A 14496-nucleotide genomic window follows, 5' to 3' on the forward strand; every position below is an offset into this window, starting at 1 on the left:
CAGTCCGCCAAGCCCCGGAAGACTCCCGCGGAGACAGGCGGGCGCGACCGCCGGCTGTGCCCCCAGCGTCACCACCATCTCAGGCTACGGGGTGGAGGTAATGCAGCGACCACTACCACACACTGGCTCTCACTTCATCCTCCCGTGGCTATTTTTTTTTTTTTTTAATAAAAGAAGGAAAAAAGGAAACGAAACGGAAAGCACAAGCGGTTCTTTAAAACCCCGGGAGGCTATGGAGCAGCGAACAGGTCGGAATACGTTGAGCCCACCCGCCTGTAAGAGGGAACCCGCCTGTTTACATCCGGCTGCCTCGGAGCCGGAGACCAGGCAATGGAGAGGAATGGGGGATCTTACCAAATCTTAATACATGTGTGGTTCCTTGGGAATATCCAATCCACAGTAAGCAGAGCAGGAGTTTAATGGTGCGCCTGAAGACTGGATTACTTAGAATCGGGGAAATAATCTTCATGGTGTTTCTGTGTCCACACGCGCGGCACCCACTTCCCCGATCTAGCGTTAGGCTCCCGGTTCGGGTAGGAATGAGGATGCGTCGAGTGGTGGCCGCAGACACGATCACGGCATGGTCACAGAGAGGAAGGAGTCTCCGCTTCCCAAACCCATTAGCAATCGCTGCATGTTCTTCACTCACTGCGCCAAGGAGCAACCTTCCACTGCAAGGGATGGTGGGACATCCATGTTAGTCGGGGAGCATCCGGGAGAAATCCAGCACGCACACCCACAATGTCCGGCCGCGCGAGCCTGGGGAAGCAAAGGAGGAGGAAATCAATGGGAAATCCAGCCTTGGAAACCGCCGAGCGTCGGTGGCGAGCCACAGTCCCAGCACAAAAGGCGCTTTGCTCGCAAAGGTTTTGCCAGGCCCTATTCTACTGCACTGCTGCACAGCTTCTGACGTGAAGCCAAGATTAAGTGAGAAAAATTGAGATAGCTGCTTGCCTCTTAAGGCTCCCTGCCAGTGAGCTTCCCAATATCTCTTATGCAACCGATCTCATCGCCCGCTTTGAGTTTCAAGAAAGAAGTTGGATTTATTTACATGGAGAAAGTGCTTTTATTTTCCATAAGAGTCTTTGCTAAGAGAGTGACTGGTGTATGCAAGCAGACTTCGTACAATCAACTGATGAATTTTAATAAATGACAAGCTAAATCAAAGTCACTTTGCCTAGGAGTTGTAAAAAAAAAAAAAGGAAGTGGTCTAAGCAGAAGAATTTACTGCAAATGTAACCTGTGTTTAGGTTGAAACAAGGTCTTGTTTATATTCTTAATTTTTTCTTTTTTTTTTTTTTTTTTTTTTTTTTTTTTTTTTTTTTTTTGCCCAGGAGTGAATACAGATTGGAGTGCAATTGCAGAAGTTAAGATAGTCTTTAAAAACTTGAGTGGACATTCCTTGATTACTACTCAGGAATAAAAAACAGACTTCAAGTGGTCTTTTAGAAGGAAAAGTGTTGAATTAAAATGAAGGGTTCCTATTTTCCCACCCATATTTTTAGCTCATCTAAAATAATTGTGCATATATACAAAGACAATGATATTTAAGTTGGTATAACTCTTAAGGCTTCAATAACCTACACTCAAATTTCTTCTCATTTTAGGTTTTTGAATATGTTTTTCTTTCAGAGGCAGAATATGGGATCAAAGTTTGGGCAACATTGAGTATCAATTAGTCTAAAAATGCTTTATTGTCTAGTGTTCTACTTAGAGTCTTTAGGCAGTGACTGTCTTGGTTTTGAAATTTATTTTTTTTTAAGTACAGAAATACATATTCTTTTAACATGAAAATACATTTTACTGCTGAAATAGGTAATATGCTGTACTCCAGACATAGAAATAAAACTATCCAATCCTAATATTTTACATTAGCAAGTGAAACCCAGATGGTTAGTAATAAATATATTATTATATATTAATATTTCTAAGTGGTCAAGTAGCACAAAAGGCAAAGTGCTGAACCTGTATTTTAAAATAATTGTTTTTTCACAACCAACTAACAGGGCATAGGTTAAACCTTATGAAAAAATTATAAGATTATACCTTATTTGAAGAATATCTATTTTTTTAAGAAGGAGTGATATGAGTACTATTTCTTCCAGATAGCAAGAAAATGATGTAATGTTTTCATTCCATCACAGTGATTTTTTTCATTCTATTTTTTCTTAAGATATTATAAAATGCTGACTTGAAAATAGAGCTACATTTTGCAAAAGCATTAAGTGGGCACTGACTTTTCTTTAAAGATGGAGGCATAACTGCAGTGTCAAAAATAAGTATCATGAATGACTAGTTCTGCAGTGTAGCAGGCAATTCAATCAAATAATTTGACTATTTGAGCACTTTAAAAAGAACACCTTGTGCAAAAACCAAGGGTATCTAGCGACTCCTTCAGTCCATGTATAAAATATCTCTTGTAAGACATGTATACTCCAACACGTCTGTATTTGTTGTTTCATTTAGTTTCTATTCTATTTGTTCTCCCTCTTTTTTGATCCTAGCAGATACAATAATGACAGCCAGGGCAAAAATAAATATTCTTAGTTTTTTCATCTGTCAATATGATTGATATGCAATACCTGAAAATAACATGCTCTGTTGTGACTAATCAAAATACTGCAGTTTTGCGGTATAGCTAGTATGTAATGAAACCTGAGAAAACAAAATGTACCATAACTCTTTGTTCACGTATTCTGTTAATGTAATGGCATTTGACATTACAGTTGTAACTTTTCTACTTAAATCTAGCATTGTAAACTATTTAGCTTATGTGGGATTATTTATTGGATGTCTAGTTGGAAAAGCGAAAGATCAAGCTTCGAGATTCATGAAGTTCTTACCCAGTATATTAAACAGTAAAAAGTCCATCACAAATTTTTCTTACTATTAATTGGTCCCCAAAGAACCAATTTTGCACATATGCTAAATTAGGTTCATTTACATCCATCAACTAATCTGAAAGACTTCCACATCATAGAGAGCAACTCCACCTGTCTAACTGAACTTCTGCAAGATAGGAGACGACCTTTCTTCAGGACCACGGACAGCGCTCCAGGCATTGATTTATTCTGGAGTAGTACATTGAAAGTAGTGCACTGAATGGGTAATGTGCCATTTGAAGTGACAATGAGCATAATTCTACCACACAGAGTCTGGGAATTTGAATTATTGCATTGTTCACATTGTCAATAGGATTATTTTGTCAACTGTGCTGTGTGTATATTTCAGTGTGACTTACTGGGATTGCCTGGCATACCCAGGATGTGCTAATAGTGATCCCTTTCCAGGGCATACTACTACAAAATCCATTTACATTAACTGTGAATCCCCTCATGAGCACTAAACTACTGTTCTTCATTTTTAAAAAATGCCTGAAATACCACTAAGAATTCAGAATACTAAATAACATCAATGCTATTGCTATCAATGTTCAGTGGCTAAAGACATTTCTAAAATATACAATTAGTTATTGCTTTAGAATTCTCCACCTTCAGGTTTTCATCTGTTACAAGAGTAATCAGACTAATTATTGTTCTTTCTAATTAAACTTCACTCACTCCCAGGACAAAAACACAAACAACCCTTAAAAAAAAACAAAACCCTAAAACAAAAACAACAAAAATCCTAAAATTACCAACCCCCCCTGCTCCGAGTACTAGAAAAGAATGACCTGATGGTGTGGAAGATGCCTTACAGTAGGGCAATCTTGAAGTTATTACAAGTTTCTCCCCAATACTGATACTAGACATCATAGTTCTGAGACTATATGATTGATAAAGTTATTGTATAGTGTTCACTGACCAAACTGAACTCTTTTAAAAATCGTGTCAGTTTTGTAATTTGTTCCTTTTTCAAGGAACAAAAAGCACTATTTGGTGGCAGGGAATCATATATTTAGTAACAGTGAGATTTACACACCTTATCCCATAGTTACATTTGCTTTTGTCTATTTTAACCATATGGCAACCTTTATTTCTAGAAGCCAAAGCTCTGTAGGTTCCAAGGTCAAAGCAGAGATGACAAACTGCAAGTACATACATATATGCACACACAGAGACCTGTATCTAAAAGTAAGCCTCAACACACACACACACACACACACACACACACACACACACACACACAGAGAGAGAGAGAGAGAGAGAGAGAGAGAGAGAAGGTCCTGACATGAAGAGATATCAAGCCTATGATAAATTAACAAAGAACAAAATGCACATCATGTTCATGCAAAGCTTGTTCCAACAACAACAAAATGCCATTAGCTTCATCTTTCACTGTGTTTTTATATTTACTGACACTAATGACCTCTTATTCTTGGGCACTATTACTTGAGAAGCAATTTTAGTTCTCTATTCTCCCAGTGAAAATGAATCTTATTCTAGTTAGCTGCCACCTGCTGGGGCATGTACAAATGTGTAACAATCCTTACAGCCTAACGTTTAAGAAGACAATGCCTATACCTTTTGCAAGAGCCAGCAAATACATATCCCAGGACAACCTGAATTTCAAAGGTGTTGCAAAGGTTCTTCCATGCCATACCTATATTCAAATTGTTTCACACGGAATTCTTTCTAAAGATTCCACTTGACTTGTCACCAAAGTCCTGCTGTTACGTGACATTTGAGACACCTCATCTCACAGTAACACCTGACCTGTTCTTCCATGCATATGGCCTGTTGTATGGAAACTAAGCTAAAATAAACAGGCTGTTCATCCGTGGCATTAGAGGTGCCAGAGAATAAAGTCAGAGCTGATATCACTTAAAACCACACTGTTGCATACTTACACTTCACTCTTCCTAACTACGAATGCTATGGTATGCAATCCCTTGTGATTCTGAACACATATCAGCTGTTCCACCAACATTCTGCTGCATTGATGATTAATGACATTTAGAGTTTTAATTAATTTTTAGATGCCAAAAAGAAGTGTATCTTAATTAAGAAATTGAATTGGAATAGCTTTACATTTCCTGGAAGCTTTTTTTTTTTCTTTTTTTAAGATTTTAGTCTGTGCAATCTTCAATGGGTTTTAACAGAAGAAAACTAACAGGGAAGACTTCCAGGCACCACTTATTTTTCAATCACTTTCCTTCCGTGGGTTTCATATTGTTTGTTTGTTTGTTTGGTCGGTTGGTTGTTTAGTAAGTTCCTAAGGCCACTGAAAGCTGCGGTGATGGTTACAGTAATGGTTTCTATAAAAGTTAGGCAAATCAAAAATTGAAATATTATTACCTACCTTCCAGCAACTAAACTACAGGCTAGTTACGATTGGAATGAATCAATCATCTCTTGTGTAATAATTAATCCATAAGGGAATTTCTGATGACAGAATACTTACAGTATGAAGATGAAGAAGTGCTAGAAGGTAGTCTGTGTGTTACCAAAAGGACAGTAGTAGTAAGTTTTCTAATGTCCCCTATTCCCTTAATTGGAAATCATTAGCTAGGGGGTCTCAGGTCGTGGTGTTTAGTAAAGAACTCCTTGAAGGTAAAATATCAGGGAATGAGAGTCATTAAAAGTTTTTGCCGTTTACGATCCACCCCGGTGACTCCCCTTACCCTAATGGGACGTCCTCCGAGTTTTTGGGTTTTTGTTTGTTTCGTTTTTTTTCAGGCGCTCCGGGTACTGGCACTGGTTAAAATGAATGTCTGTACTTGAGCACAGAACTAAGGAGCAGGGTTAATAGAAAAATGGGCGGATGGAATGAAGGCTTGGGAGTTCGTCAGACCCGCAGGCAGACACACGGGTTCTTGCCATCTGTCTCTCTTCGCCTCGCGTGAGTCCCGGTAGCTGAGGCCACTTCCTGACACGTCCACTTATTAAATTATTTTATGTGGAGAACGCGAGCGCCCGCAGCCAACCGAGCCAGTTGCATCCTTGACGGGAATTGGCTGAGGCGAGCGGGACAAAGCCACTCGCAGCGAATCGGTCCAGCGGGTACCGTGAGCGCACCGGGCTCCGCCGCGCGGCTGTTCGCCTTCTTCCTCTCCAGGCGTTAAAAGCCCCTCGCCCACCCTCGGTCCCTCCTGTGGGAACGTACACCTCGGGAGGCAGCCCCGAGCGGAGCCCACCGGGGGGAGTCCTTACCTCTCGCTGCGGGTGAGGTAGGCAGGGAGGGGGAGGGGTGGTCCTCGGGGAGGAGCAGCCAGAGGAGGTCGGGCGGGAAGTCTGCTGCTCCCGGACAGAGGAGCGCAGCCGCGGGCGCCGAGCGCGAGTGACGGCGGCGGCGGAGACGAAGACCGTGGAGCAGCGGCGGCGGCGGCGGGAGCGGCGGAGACAGACACGCCTCCTGGCGGGGGTTCCTCGCCTCTTGCTTTAAAGGCGCCGCACTCCTTTCCCTGCGGCCCCTGCACACTCTCGGCGGCTACGGCCACCAGGGCGCAGCGCTCCCCCCTGGACCTCAGGAGCGAAAGTGCAAGAATTCTGGGCGCCACCAGGCTCGGACGTTATAAGTCCGCTGGCCGAGACTTCATCTCCTGCGCACACCCCCGCCTGCTCTGGGATGGGGGGGACCGGGACTGAGATGTTCGGTCAGGGAGTGATGAAACCCCCAAGGAATTTGCCTGGCCCCGGGTTGTGACAACACATGTAAGGAGCCCGAGCACGTTCGGTTCTGGGTGGTGGCTTTTATACCTCTTCGAAACCATAGCAACGAAACTTATTTGCTGCCAGGATTTGAGGAGCAGCCCGTAGTCTCCAAAGTGGCCCTTTTAGTCCAACTACTGCCATTTCCCTTTGAGGTTTGCGGTAAAGATTTTGTTTGACCTGCTCCTTACTCCCACTTGCACCTCCTGTGCACACGCTACCAATGCTCTCTCGTCGCGCTGCCCGTACCCCTTTAGATGCCTGGAATCCGCGCACCTCTCCTCGCCTCCGTTGCTGAAAGTAGAAAGAGACTCCCCCCGGGCGTCGGCGAGAAGTCTCTGTGTCTGTCTGAAGGCTTAATGGCAGACGTCTTCTTGGCCCCCGTGCCCGCCCCCGGCCTCCGAGGTCCTTGAACTATCAACCCAAGCAAATCGCAGAAAGAAGTTGGATTTTAGATCTGGTGGGAGCCGAACCTGAGGTCTCAGGCTCTACGGTTGTAGAAAAGGAGCCTGGGGAGAAGTCCCGGCTAGGCAGCCGCCAGTCTAAATTCCCTGGGGGACTTTTTATCGGGCCCGAGGTGGGGAGGGGCACCTAAGACCTACAGTGTTCGCGAGGCTCGGCTTCAGGGAGGAGCCTCCGGCCACGAGCACTACAGGCTTCCCCTGCTTCTCAGCAAAAACGATTAGCTTCTGCAAACAATCTCTGATTTCTGCTCCTCTGGGTCGGATAAGTCAACATCTATTCAATACCAATGCTATTTTATCCTCGGTCCTACAATATTAACTAGAGCAGCGACTTAGCAAGTTGCCCCCAGAGGAAGTTGGCGAGCAGCAATTCGCGAGGTTTAACTGAGGCTGAGCCGAACAGGCCATGCGCTGAGCCCGGAGACAATTTTCAAACGGGTTGTATGAGGAGGGGCCAGGTGAGATCCCGTGGGTCTGCGGGATCCTTCAGCAGTCCTGATCCCCAGCGGCACTCAGATCTGTAATTTCGAAGGCCCACAAGTAGAGAGGCTCTGCGTACCCAGGGACTAATTGTCTTGACTGGAGACGAGCGAGCGTTTGTCCTTAGGTTGCTTCCTTCCCTGAAGCCCTGCCCTCTCCCCCTCTTCCCCCCTCCCCCCCCCCCCCCATAAAATTAAGCCCTCGTCGGAGCCTGGCTCAGCTTCGCCACCCTCCACGCCCTGGGGCTAGCGCCTGATTCAGCCTAGTCCTGCAACACACAGAAATAGTCCTGCCCAACCCTACCTGGCTCTTGCTCAAAACCACCAGTCTCTAGCTTCTTGGACACCACCTCGGAGTCTCCTTACCTCCTACATGCCTACTGTGCCCGCCCTGGTTGGGGAGACTCAGGACTTACAGAGGTTAAGGAGAGATTAGTTACTGGCAATGGAGAGTCTGTTAGTCATTTAAAGATCCAGGGGGTGGCAGGGAGGCTCCCGTAATTAAGTCAACAGCAGCCTTGTTGTACGGAGTAAATAAATAGTCAATGACTCCATTGTGCCTCGTGGAGCGGGCAGCACAGACGCGTGACTGGCTCTGGGCGCCTGGGCTCCAGCTGCTGTGACCTGCAGCCTAATGGGCCCTCGAGGCAGAACCCAGTTTGGGCCAGGCCCGGAAAAAAATACCCTATTCAGTCCCATTCCCCCACCGGAGGAATGGTGACAACTTGTCTACTGGCCAAAGACACTGTCCTTGTCATCATACAATTCAGCCTTGCCACTTCCAGGAGGGAGGAGCAAAAAGCTGCACACAGAATAGATTCCAGTGCAAATCCCTGGGTGAAGGCAACCTGCTCTGTTTTGTTGTAGCTCTGAGAGAGTAGAACAGGGAGTGTGTCTCATCTGACTTTAAGTGTTCAGCATAGGGTTTGGCATACAGTGAGTGCCGCATGAAAAAATGAGATCACTGGATCAACCTTACACATACCACACTGTTGTCCCCCTACCACCTTTTATCTGGGAAAGGGGAAGCTCCAAACAACTTTCTCTAAGTGCTCTGTGTATTCTTAGAACCTAGTAATAAATCTCTTTTCCAGAGCAACCAGGACACATTTATAAAGGAAGAAGTAACAGACACTAGCAAGGGCTTGGAGGGGCAGGGGGAGAGCTAGGAGAATGAAACAAATCAAAATTATGCATGTTGTGACAAATTCATTTCCTCAATAACAAAATGGTATCTGAATTCTAATGAGAAAAGTAGAACAACAAGGGAGCATTAGACTACACACACCCATTTAACCCTTCAAGGTAAAATTCTTCCACACCATAAAGAGATATGTTCCAGAATTTATTTCAGGGTTTATGAGGTCATACTTTAAGGGAGCAAGGATCCCAAGTTTCTTTAGGGTCAGTGGTAAAGCTTTTTCTTCTCGATTCCCAGTCATCCTTAAGAATTAATCTTCTGTCTCTGAGGAGGTCTGAGTTCCTTAGCTAGAGTCTTATGCAGGAACCACCTCTCTATCTTCCCTTTCTTAGCTCTCAAAGTACTCTTAGAACATTAGCAGGTCTACAATTCTGACTCCTGAGGACCCAGAACAGACCAATCTGAATTGCCAACCTGACTGCAGGTTTTGTTTGCTTGTATGTTTTGGTCTTCCTTGTTTATCTTGTTTTTAGTTTAGTTTGTTTTTTTTTAATGTTTATTTTAGAGAGAGAGAGAGAGCAGGGGAGGGGCAGAGAGAGGGGGAGACACACTGAACTCACAAACCAGGAGACCATGACCTGAGCTGAAGTCAGACACTTAACCTACTGAGCCACCCAGGCACCCTTCCGTCTGCCTTGTTTGTACTGAATTAGAACCGGGAAGTATTACTTTGGATCATTTAGTCCGAAGCCTTCATTTTACAAGACACACAAGACAAGGTGAGAGAAGAGGAGTGACTTGCTTGCTCAGGATGTGGCAGAACAGACACTGTCTTCTAGCTGCGTAGGGCAGCATCAGGCTGTCTCCTGTCATCCACTTTCAAAACTTAGAATCATATGAAGTTAAGACTAAAAGAGACTTCAAGAACCTCTACTCTAGTTCAGGGTCACAGAACTTTCTCTCATCTGGAAAAATAAATGTGTATATGTTTACTTGGCCTTGAAATTTTTCATACAATAATAGAAGATACACATATCCCCTGAAAGCTCATTGTGGTCTAATCTTCTCCCTACATCCCAGGCTAAAAGCCTCCAATCTAGTCCAACAACATCATTTTACAGCTGATGAAATTCATCTAAACAGCAACAACAGCAACAACAAAAACCTTAGAGTTGGAGTAAGTTAAGGACAATTCCTGGACACTAGGCATCCTGAGTCCCACCTGTCCCCATTCCCTCAAGTCTTCTTAGCTGTAATTGGACATGCATTACACTGAGGTATTAGTAACTCATAATGACTTAATGGATTTTTATCTCAGAATAATTAATATCTGACCTTGAAGGATGGGATCTATTATTCCTTTCTGAAACCTCTCAATATATTTACTGAGTACATACTATCTGTCAGGCACTGCTCTAGTGCTAGCAAAACGGCAGTAAATAAACAAAACCCCTGCCTTCACTGAAGGCAGTTTAATGGCAGGAAGATAGACAACAAACAAATACACAAGCAAATATATAACATGTCAGATAGGAGTGTTAAAGAGAAAAAGCAAAGTGAGCAGAATAGGACATGTTGGGGAGACAGAGATGAGGGAAGGTGTTATGTTACATAGGGTGGTCAGGGAATGTCTCCCTGATTAGTTGACATTTGAGTAGAATTCTGGAGGAAGTAATAGAGAGATCCATGTACCTAGTTGGAAGAAGAGGAAATATCAAGTGTCAAGGTCCTATGGTTGGAACAAATGTAAAACCCCTAAGGAAGATCAATGAAGCCAATTCCCAGAGATGAGATGGGAGATTGATAGAAAATCCAGTAAGAGAGGAACAGAGGATCAGGTCTTAGAGGATTTTGGATTTTTCTCTAAAAACAACACAGAAGCCTTGGGAGGGGTTTGACCAGAGGAGATGTATTATCTGACATAAATGTAAAAGGATATCTTTGGCTGTTCTATTAAGATTGGCTAGACTTAAAAAGGGCAGAATTTAGGCAGGACAACTAGTTATGAGGCTACTGAAACAATCCAGAGAAGAGCCAGCTATGGATAGTAGTAGGGCAGTAGCATGAGGATGGTTAAAAAAAAAAAAAAAAAAAAAGATTACTGATATATTTTTAAGTAAAGCTGAGAGAATTTGGTGATATATAAAATGAGGAATGACTCTAAGATTTGGGGCCTGAGTAACTGCAGAATGGAGACACTATTTATTGAGATGAGAAACACTATAACAGAAGAAGTTTGGAGGATATAGGATGAATTAATGAAGGAGAATTTGGACATGGTGGATTTCCGACATGCATTAGACATCTAGATAGGCCAAATGGGCAGTTGTATACAATAAATGTGGAGTTCAGAGGAGAGGTATACATTGGGAGTCATCAGGTCATAGAGTTATGAGACAAAAGAGATCATCTAGGGGATAAATATAGACAGAGAAACGAAGAGTTTTCAAGATTGAGCACTGAGACATTCCACAGTATAGGCATTGAGGAGATGACAAAGAAACAGCAAAGGAGACAGAGAAGTAGCAGACACTGAGCTAGAGGAAAACCAAGATTTTTCCCAGAAGTCGAGTGAATAATCTCCTGAGTGAGTGACTGCTCAGCTATGCTAAATGCTGCTGATAGATGAGATGAGTGAGCAGTAAGAATTTGCCACTTGACTGAATGGCCACTAGTGGAAGCTACTAGTGAGCTTGATGAGAGTGTGCTTGGACTAGTGGTAGAGATTAAAGCATGCTTGAAATAAGTTCAGGAGAGAATAGGAGGAAAGGAATTGAAGATGGAGAATAAAACCGTTTTTCCCCCAAGGAATTTTGTTTGTAAGTAGAGAAGAGGAACAGGGCAGTATCTAAAGGACAAGGTGGAGCTAAGGGATTCTATTTTTTTTTTAATTTTAATTTTTTTTAATTTACATCCAAATTAGTTAGCATATAGTGCAACAATGGTTTCAGGAGTAGATTTCCTTAGTGCCCCTTACCCATTTAGCCCATCCCCCCTCCCACAACCCCTCCCATAACCCTCAGTTTGTTCTCCATATTTATGAGTCTCTTCTGTTTTGTCCCCCTCCCTGTTTTTATATTATTTTTGTTTCCCTTCCCTTATGTTCATCTGTTTTGTCTCTTATTTTTAAACAAGAAGATGGTATAGAAGGTTAGTATTATGATGGGAGTAAATCAACTGCTGTTGGAGAAGAGATGAATGGTTGCCCTTAACTAGTCATGAGAGGATGCAATCAAGTAGACAAACACAGGGGTTAGCCTTGAATAGAGGGGTCCATTAATTCAAGTAATAAGAGGAATTGGTAATAGGTAAATTGGTGGTGTAAGTGGTGTTGAGGGCCTACTTTTCCTATGTGTATGTAAGCTCCAAAGCCCCAGACTGGGCTGCCTTGCTCCATAGATACCTTCCTTACTATTCTCTGGCTCCTACCATCCTAAGCCTCAGAATGGTGCCTGTTTGCCCTTCCAGTAGCTTACATACTGAATTTTTCAGGAAGGCAAGGGAAAGGAAGGAGAAAATAGGAAGTGGAGAGGATGTGAGGTCCTCTTGTTATTCTTTGCATTTTCTTTATGAAATAATAATAAAAAACATAAGCTGAGGGTCTTGGAAGGGAGAGAACATATTAGATGTTTAGGGAGAATAGAGAAAGTGTGAATTTTTTTCAAGTTTTTTTTAAATTTATTTTGAGAGAGAGAGAGAGAGAGAGAGAGAGAGTAAAGTGAGGGAAGACCAGAGAGAGGAGAAATAGAGCATCCCAAGTGGGCTATGCACTGACAGCACAGAGCCCAATGTGGTGTTCGAATACACAAACCTTGAGATCATGACCTGAGCCGAAACCAAGAGTCAGATGTTTAACAGACGGAGCCACCCAGGCACCACAAGAAAGTGTGAGATTTTTATTTAGAAGAATGGAAGAGTGAAATGACAATGAAATCTAGTTGGATGCTTGGCCTACACCAGAGCCACTTGAAATTAATGATCAAGAATCTAACTAGTGAGCATGATCATGTACTCTTCCTTTTTTTTTTTAAGTTTTATTTTTATTTAAGTAATCTCTACACCCAATATGGGGCTCAAACTCATCACCCTGAGAGCAAGAGTCACATGCTTTTCTGACTTAGCCACCTGGGCACCCCTCATGTACATTTCTTTAGCCATCTTTAGTGTACAAGAGCAGGTTTGGAGTAGGTAAAGAGTTGCATTCAAGAAGGGTTAAGGTTTTGTCAGGCTAGTGTGATGAAGAGATAGGGAAATGATGGAGTTAAATGTGTATGCAAGGTTGTTCTTATGTTGATAAACCATGAAAAGCAAGAATAAAGTGAGGATACAAAGAAGCAAGAAGGGATCAAAAAAAGCTGATAGAATTAGTGGGGTCACTCTTTGGTACAAGTTTTGATGTAGCTGGGGTAATGAAAAGAGTGAATGAGTTGAAAGGTAGCATGTGAGGGTTTAAGAGTTCGTGATACTTGAATTTAAAATTATAGAGAAGATGTAGCTTTGGACAATGATAAAGCCTATGACCTCATTGTTAAAGATAGCCACTAGCCACATGTGTCTGTTTAAATTTAAATTTTAATTAATTAAAATTAGCTGTCATGGTGGGTTTGCTGAAGAAGACCACTGGCCTTGTGTGATTGGCTATATGTGAGAGTCCACATGAGAGGCTTAGCATATTGTACACAAAGATTCTTGATGATCTTGAGCAAATTCCTAAAAATGCAGCATATAGAAAGTATACAGTATAGATTACAAATAAAAAGCTTGGGTATGGTTAAAGCAGAACCGGATGTTAAGAAATTTTAAAAGACTAACTTCAGGGTGGCCAACTAGAAGAGGTGATTCTTCTGGCTGAAAATGAACTAAATCGGGCAAGAAAATGATACAGTGGAAATCATGGAAGCCTTTAACAGAAGAGCCTCTCGCCATCCAATGGAAATGGCCAATATCACTATTAAATGAAGAGTGTGTTGATGCGAAACTGATTTAATTAAATGTTCTGTTACATGAAAAAAACTAAAATCCAGTTTCTCAGTCACATCAGTCACTTTTCTAATGGTCAATAACTACATGTGTCTGATGGCTACCATATTGGGCAGTGCAGATACAGAATATTTCTGCCGTTACGAGAAGTTTTGGTAGAACAATGCTGGAGGAAGTCTGGGAGTAAGTGATGGAGGTAGGTAGAGGACAAGATGGTTAGAGGAGTGAAGGTCAAGGGAGAAAGGGCACGGTATTTGAAGTATCATTGATTTGGATATTGAAATCATCAGTAATGATCACAGGAATAGTTCTGATGAGAGTGACAATGAGAGTCTTCAAGGAATGGGCTGGGAGTGGTGACACAGGAAGAGAAAGAAAGGTTAACAAGTGGTAAAGTCTGTTGGCATAAACTTTAAAGTTCAAGGGTTTTAGGAAGGAAAAGTGAATATTGATATCTGGAAGCAGCAAGAATACCTACTCCATCTCCAGGTCCAGTGGCAGTTATGGTGAAGGAGAGAAATAGCCATCACATGAGAGGTCTGCAATTCTCTAAAGGAAAAATTCAGAGAAGAAGCTGTTAACAAACTAAAAGTTCACAGGGGTACAGTGGAAGGGTTTTTATTTGGGAATGTACATAGCAATTTGGAGATGAGAAATGATACGGGATGACCTCCAAGCTCAAGGCTTTTTGTAAGGGCTGATATAAATAGAGGTGAAAGGCAAGTTGGGGTTAAGCCTAATGGTCTCCAAGGAATATTGCGGTGCTGTGGCTGTGTTATTTGTGGGGTAGATGAGTGGGATTTTCCTGGGATCCTCTTTTTTACTTCTTCCTATGAAGGTGT

General features: G+C 42.6%; 1 protein-coding gene and 1 pseudogene across 3 annotated transcripts in view; one reads left to right on the forward strand and one right to left on the reverse strand.

Moving 5' to 3' along the window:
* GRIK2 (glutamate ionotropic receptor kainate type subunit 2) overlaps positions 1–469 on the reverse strand; it is a 670079-nt gene extending 669610 nt beyond the window's left edge. For all 3 annotated transcript variants that reach the window (XM_047102336.1, XM_047102337.1, XM_047102338.1), the window contains exon 1: positions 355–469. In XM_047102336.1, the coding sequence (XP_046958292.1) occupies positions 355–469 (115 nt within the window). The remainder of the gene's footprint in view (positions 1–354) is intronic.
* Positions 470–13269: 12800 nt separating this feature from the next.
* On the forward strand, positions 13270–13661 carry LOC124529115 (NADH dehydrogenase [ubiquinone] 1 alpha subcomplex subunit 5-like; annotated as a pseudogene).
* Positions 13662–14496: the final 835 nt, after the last annotated feature.

Source organism: Lynx rufus, unplaced genomic scaffold (genome assembly GCF_022079265.1).
Source record: "Lynx rufus isolate CCGP_SWC_20201006 ecotype Redwood Valley unplaced genomic scaffold, mLynRuf1.p SCAF_6, whole genome shotgun sequence".
Lineage (NCBI taxonomy): Eukaryota > Metazoa > Chordata > Mammalia > Carnivora > Felidae > Lynx > Lynx rufus.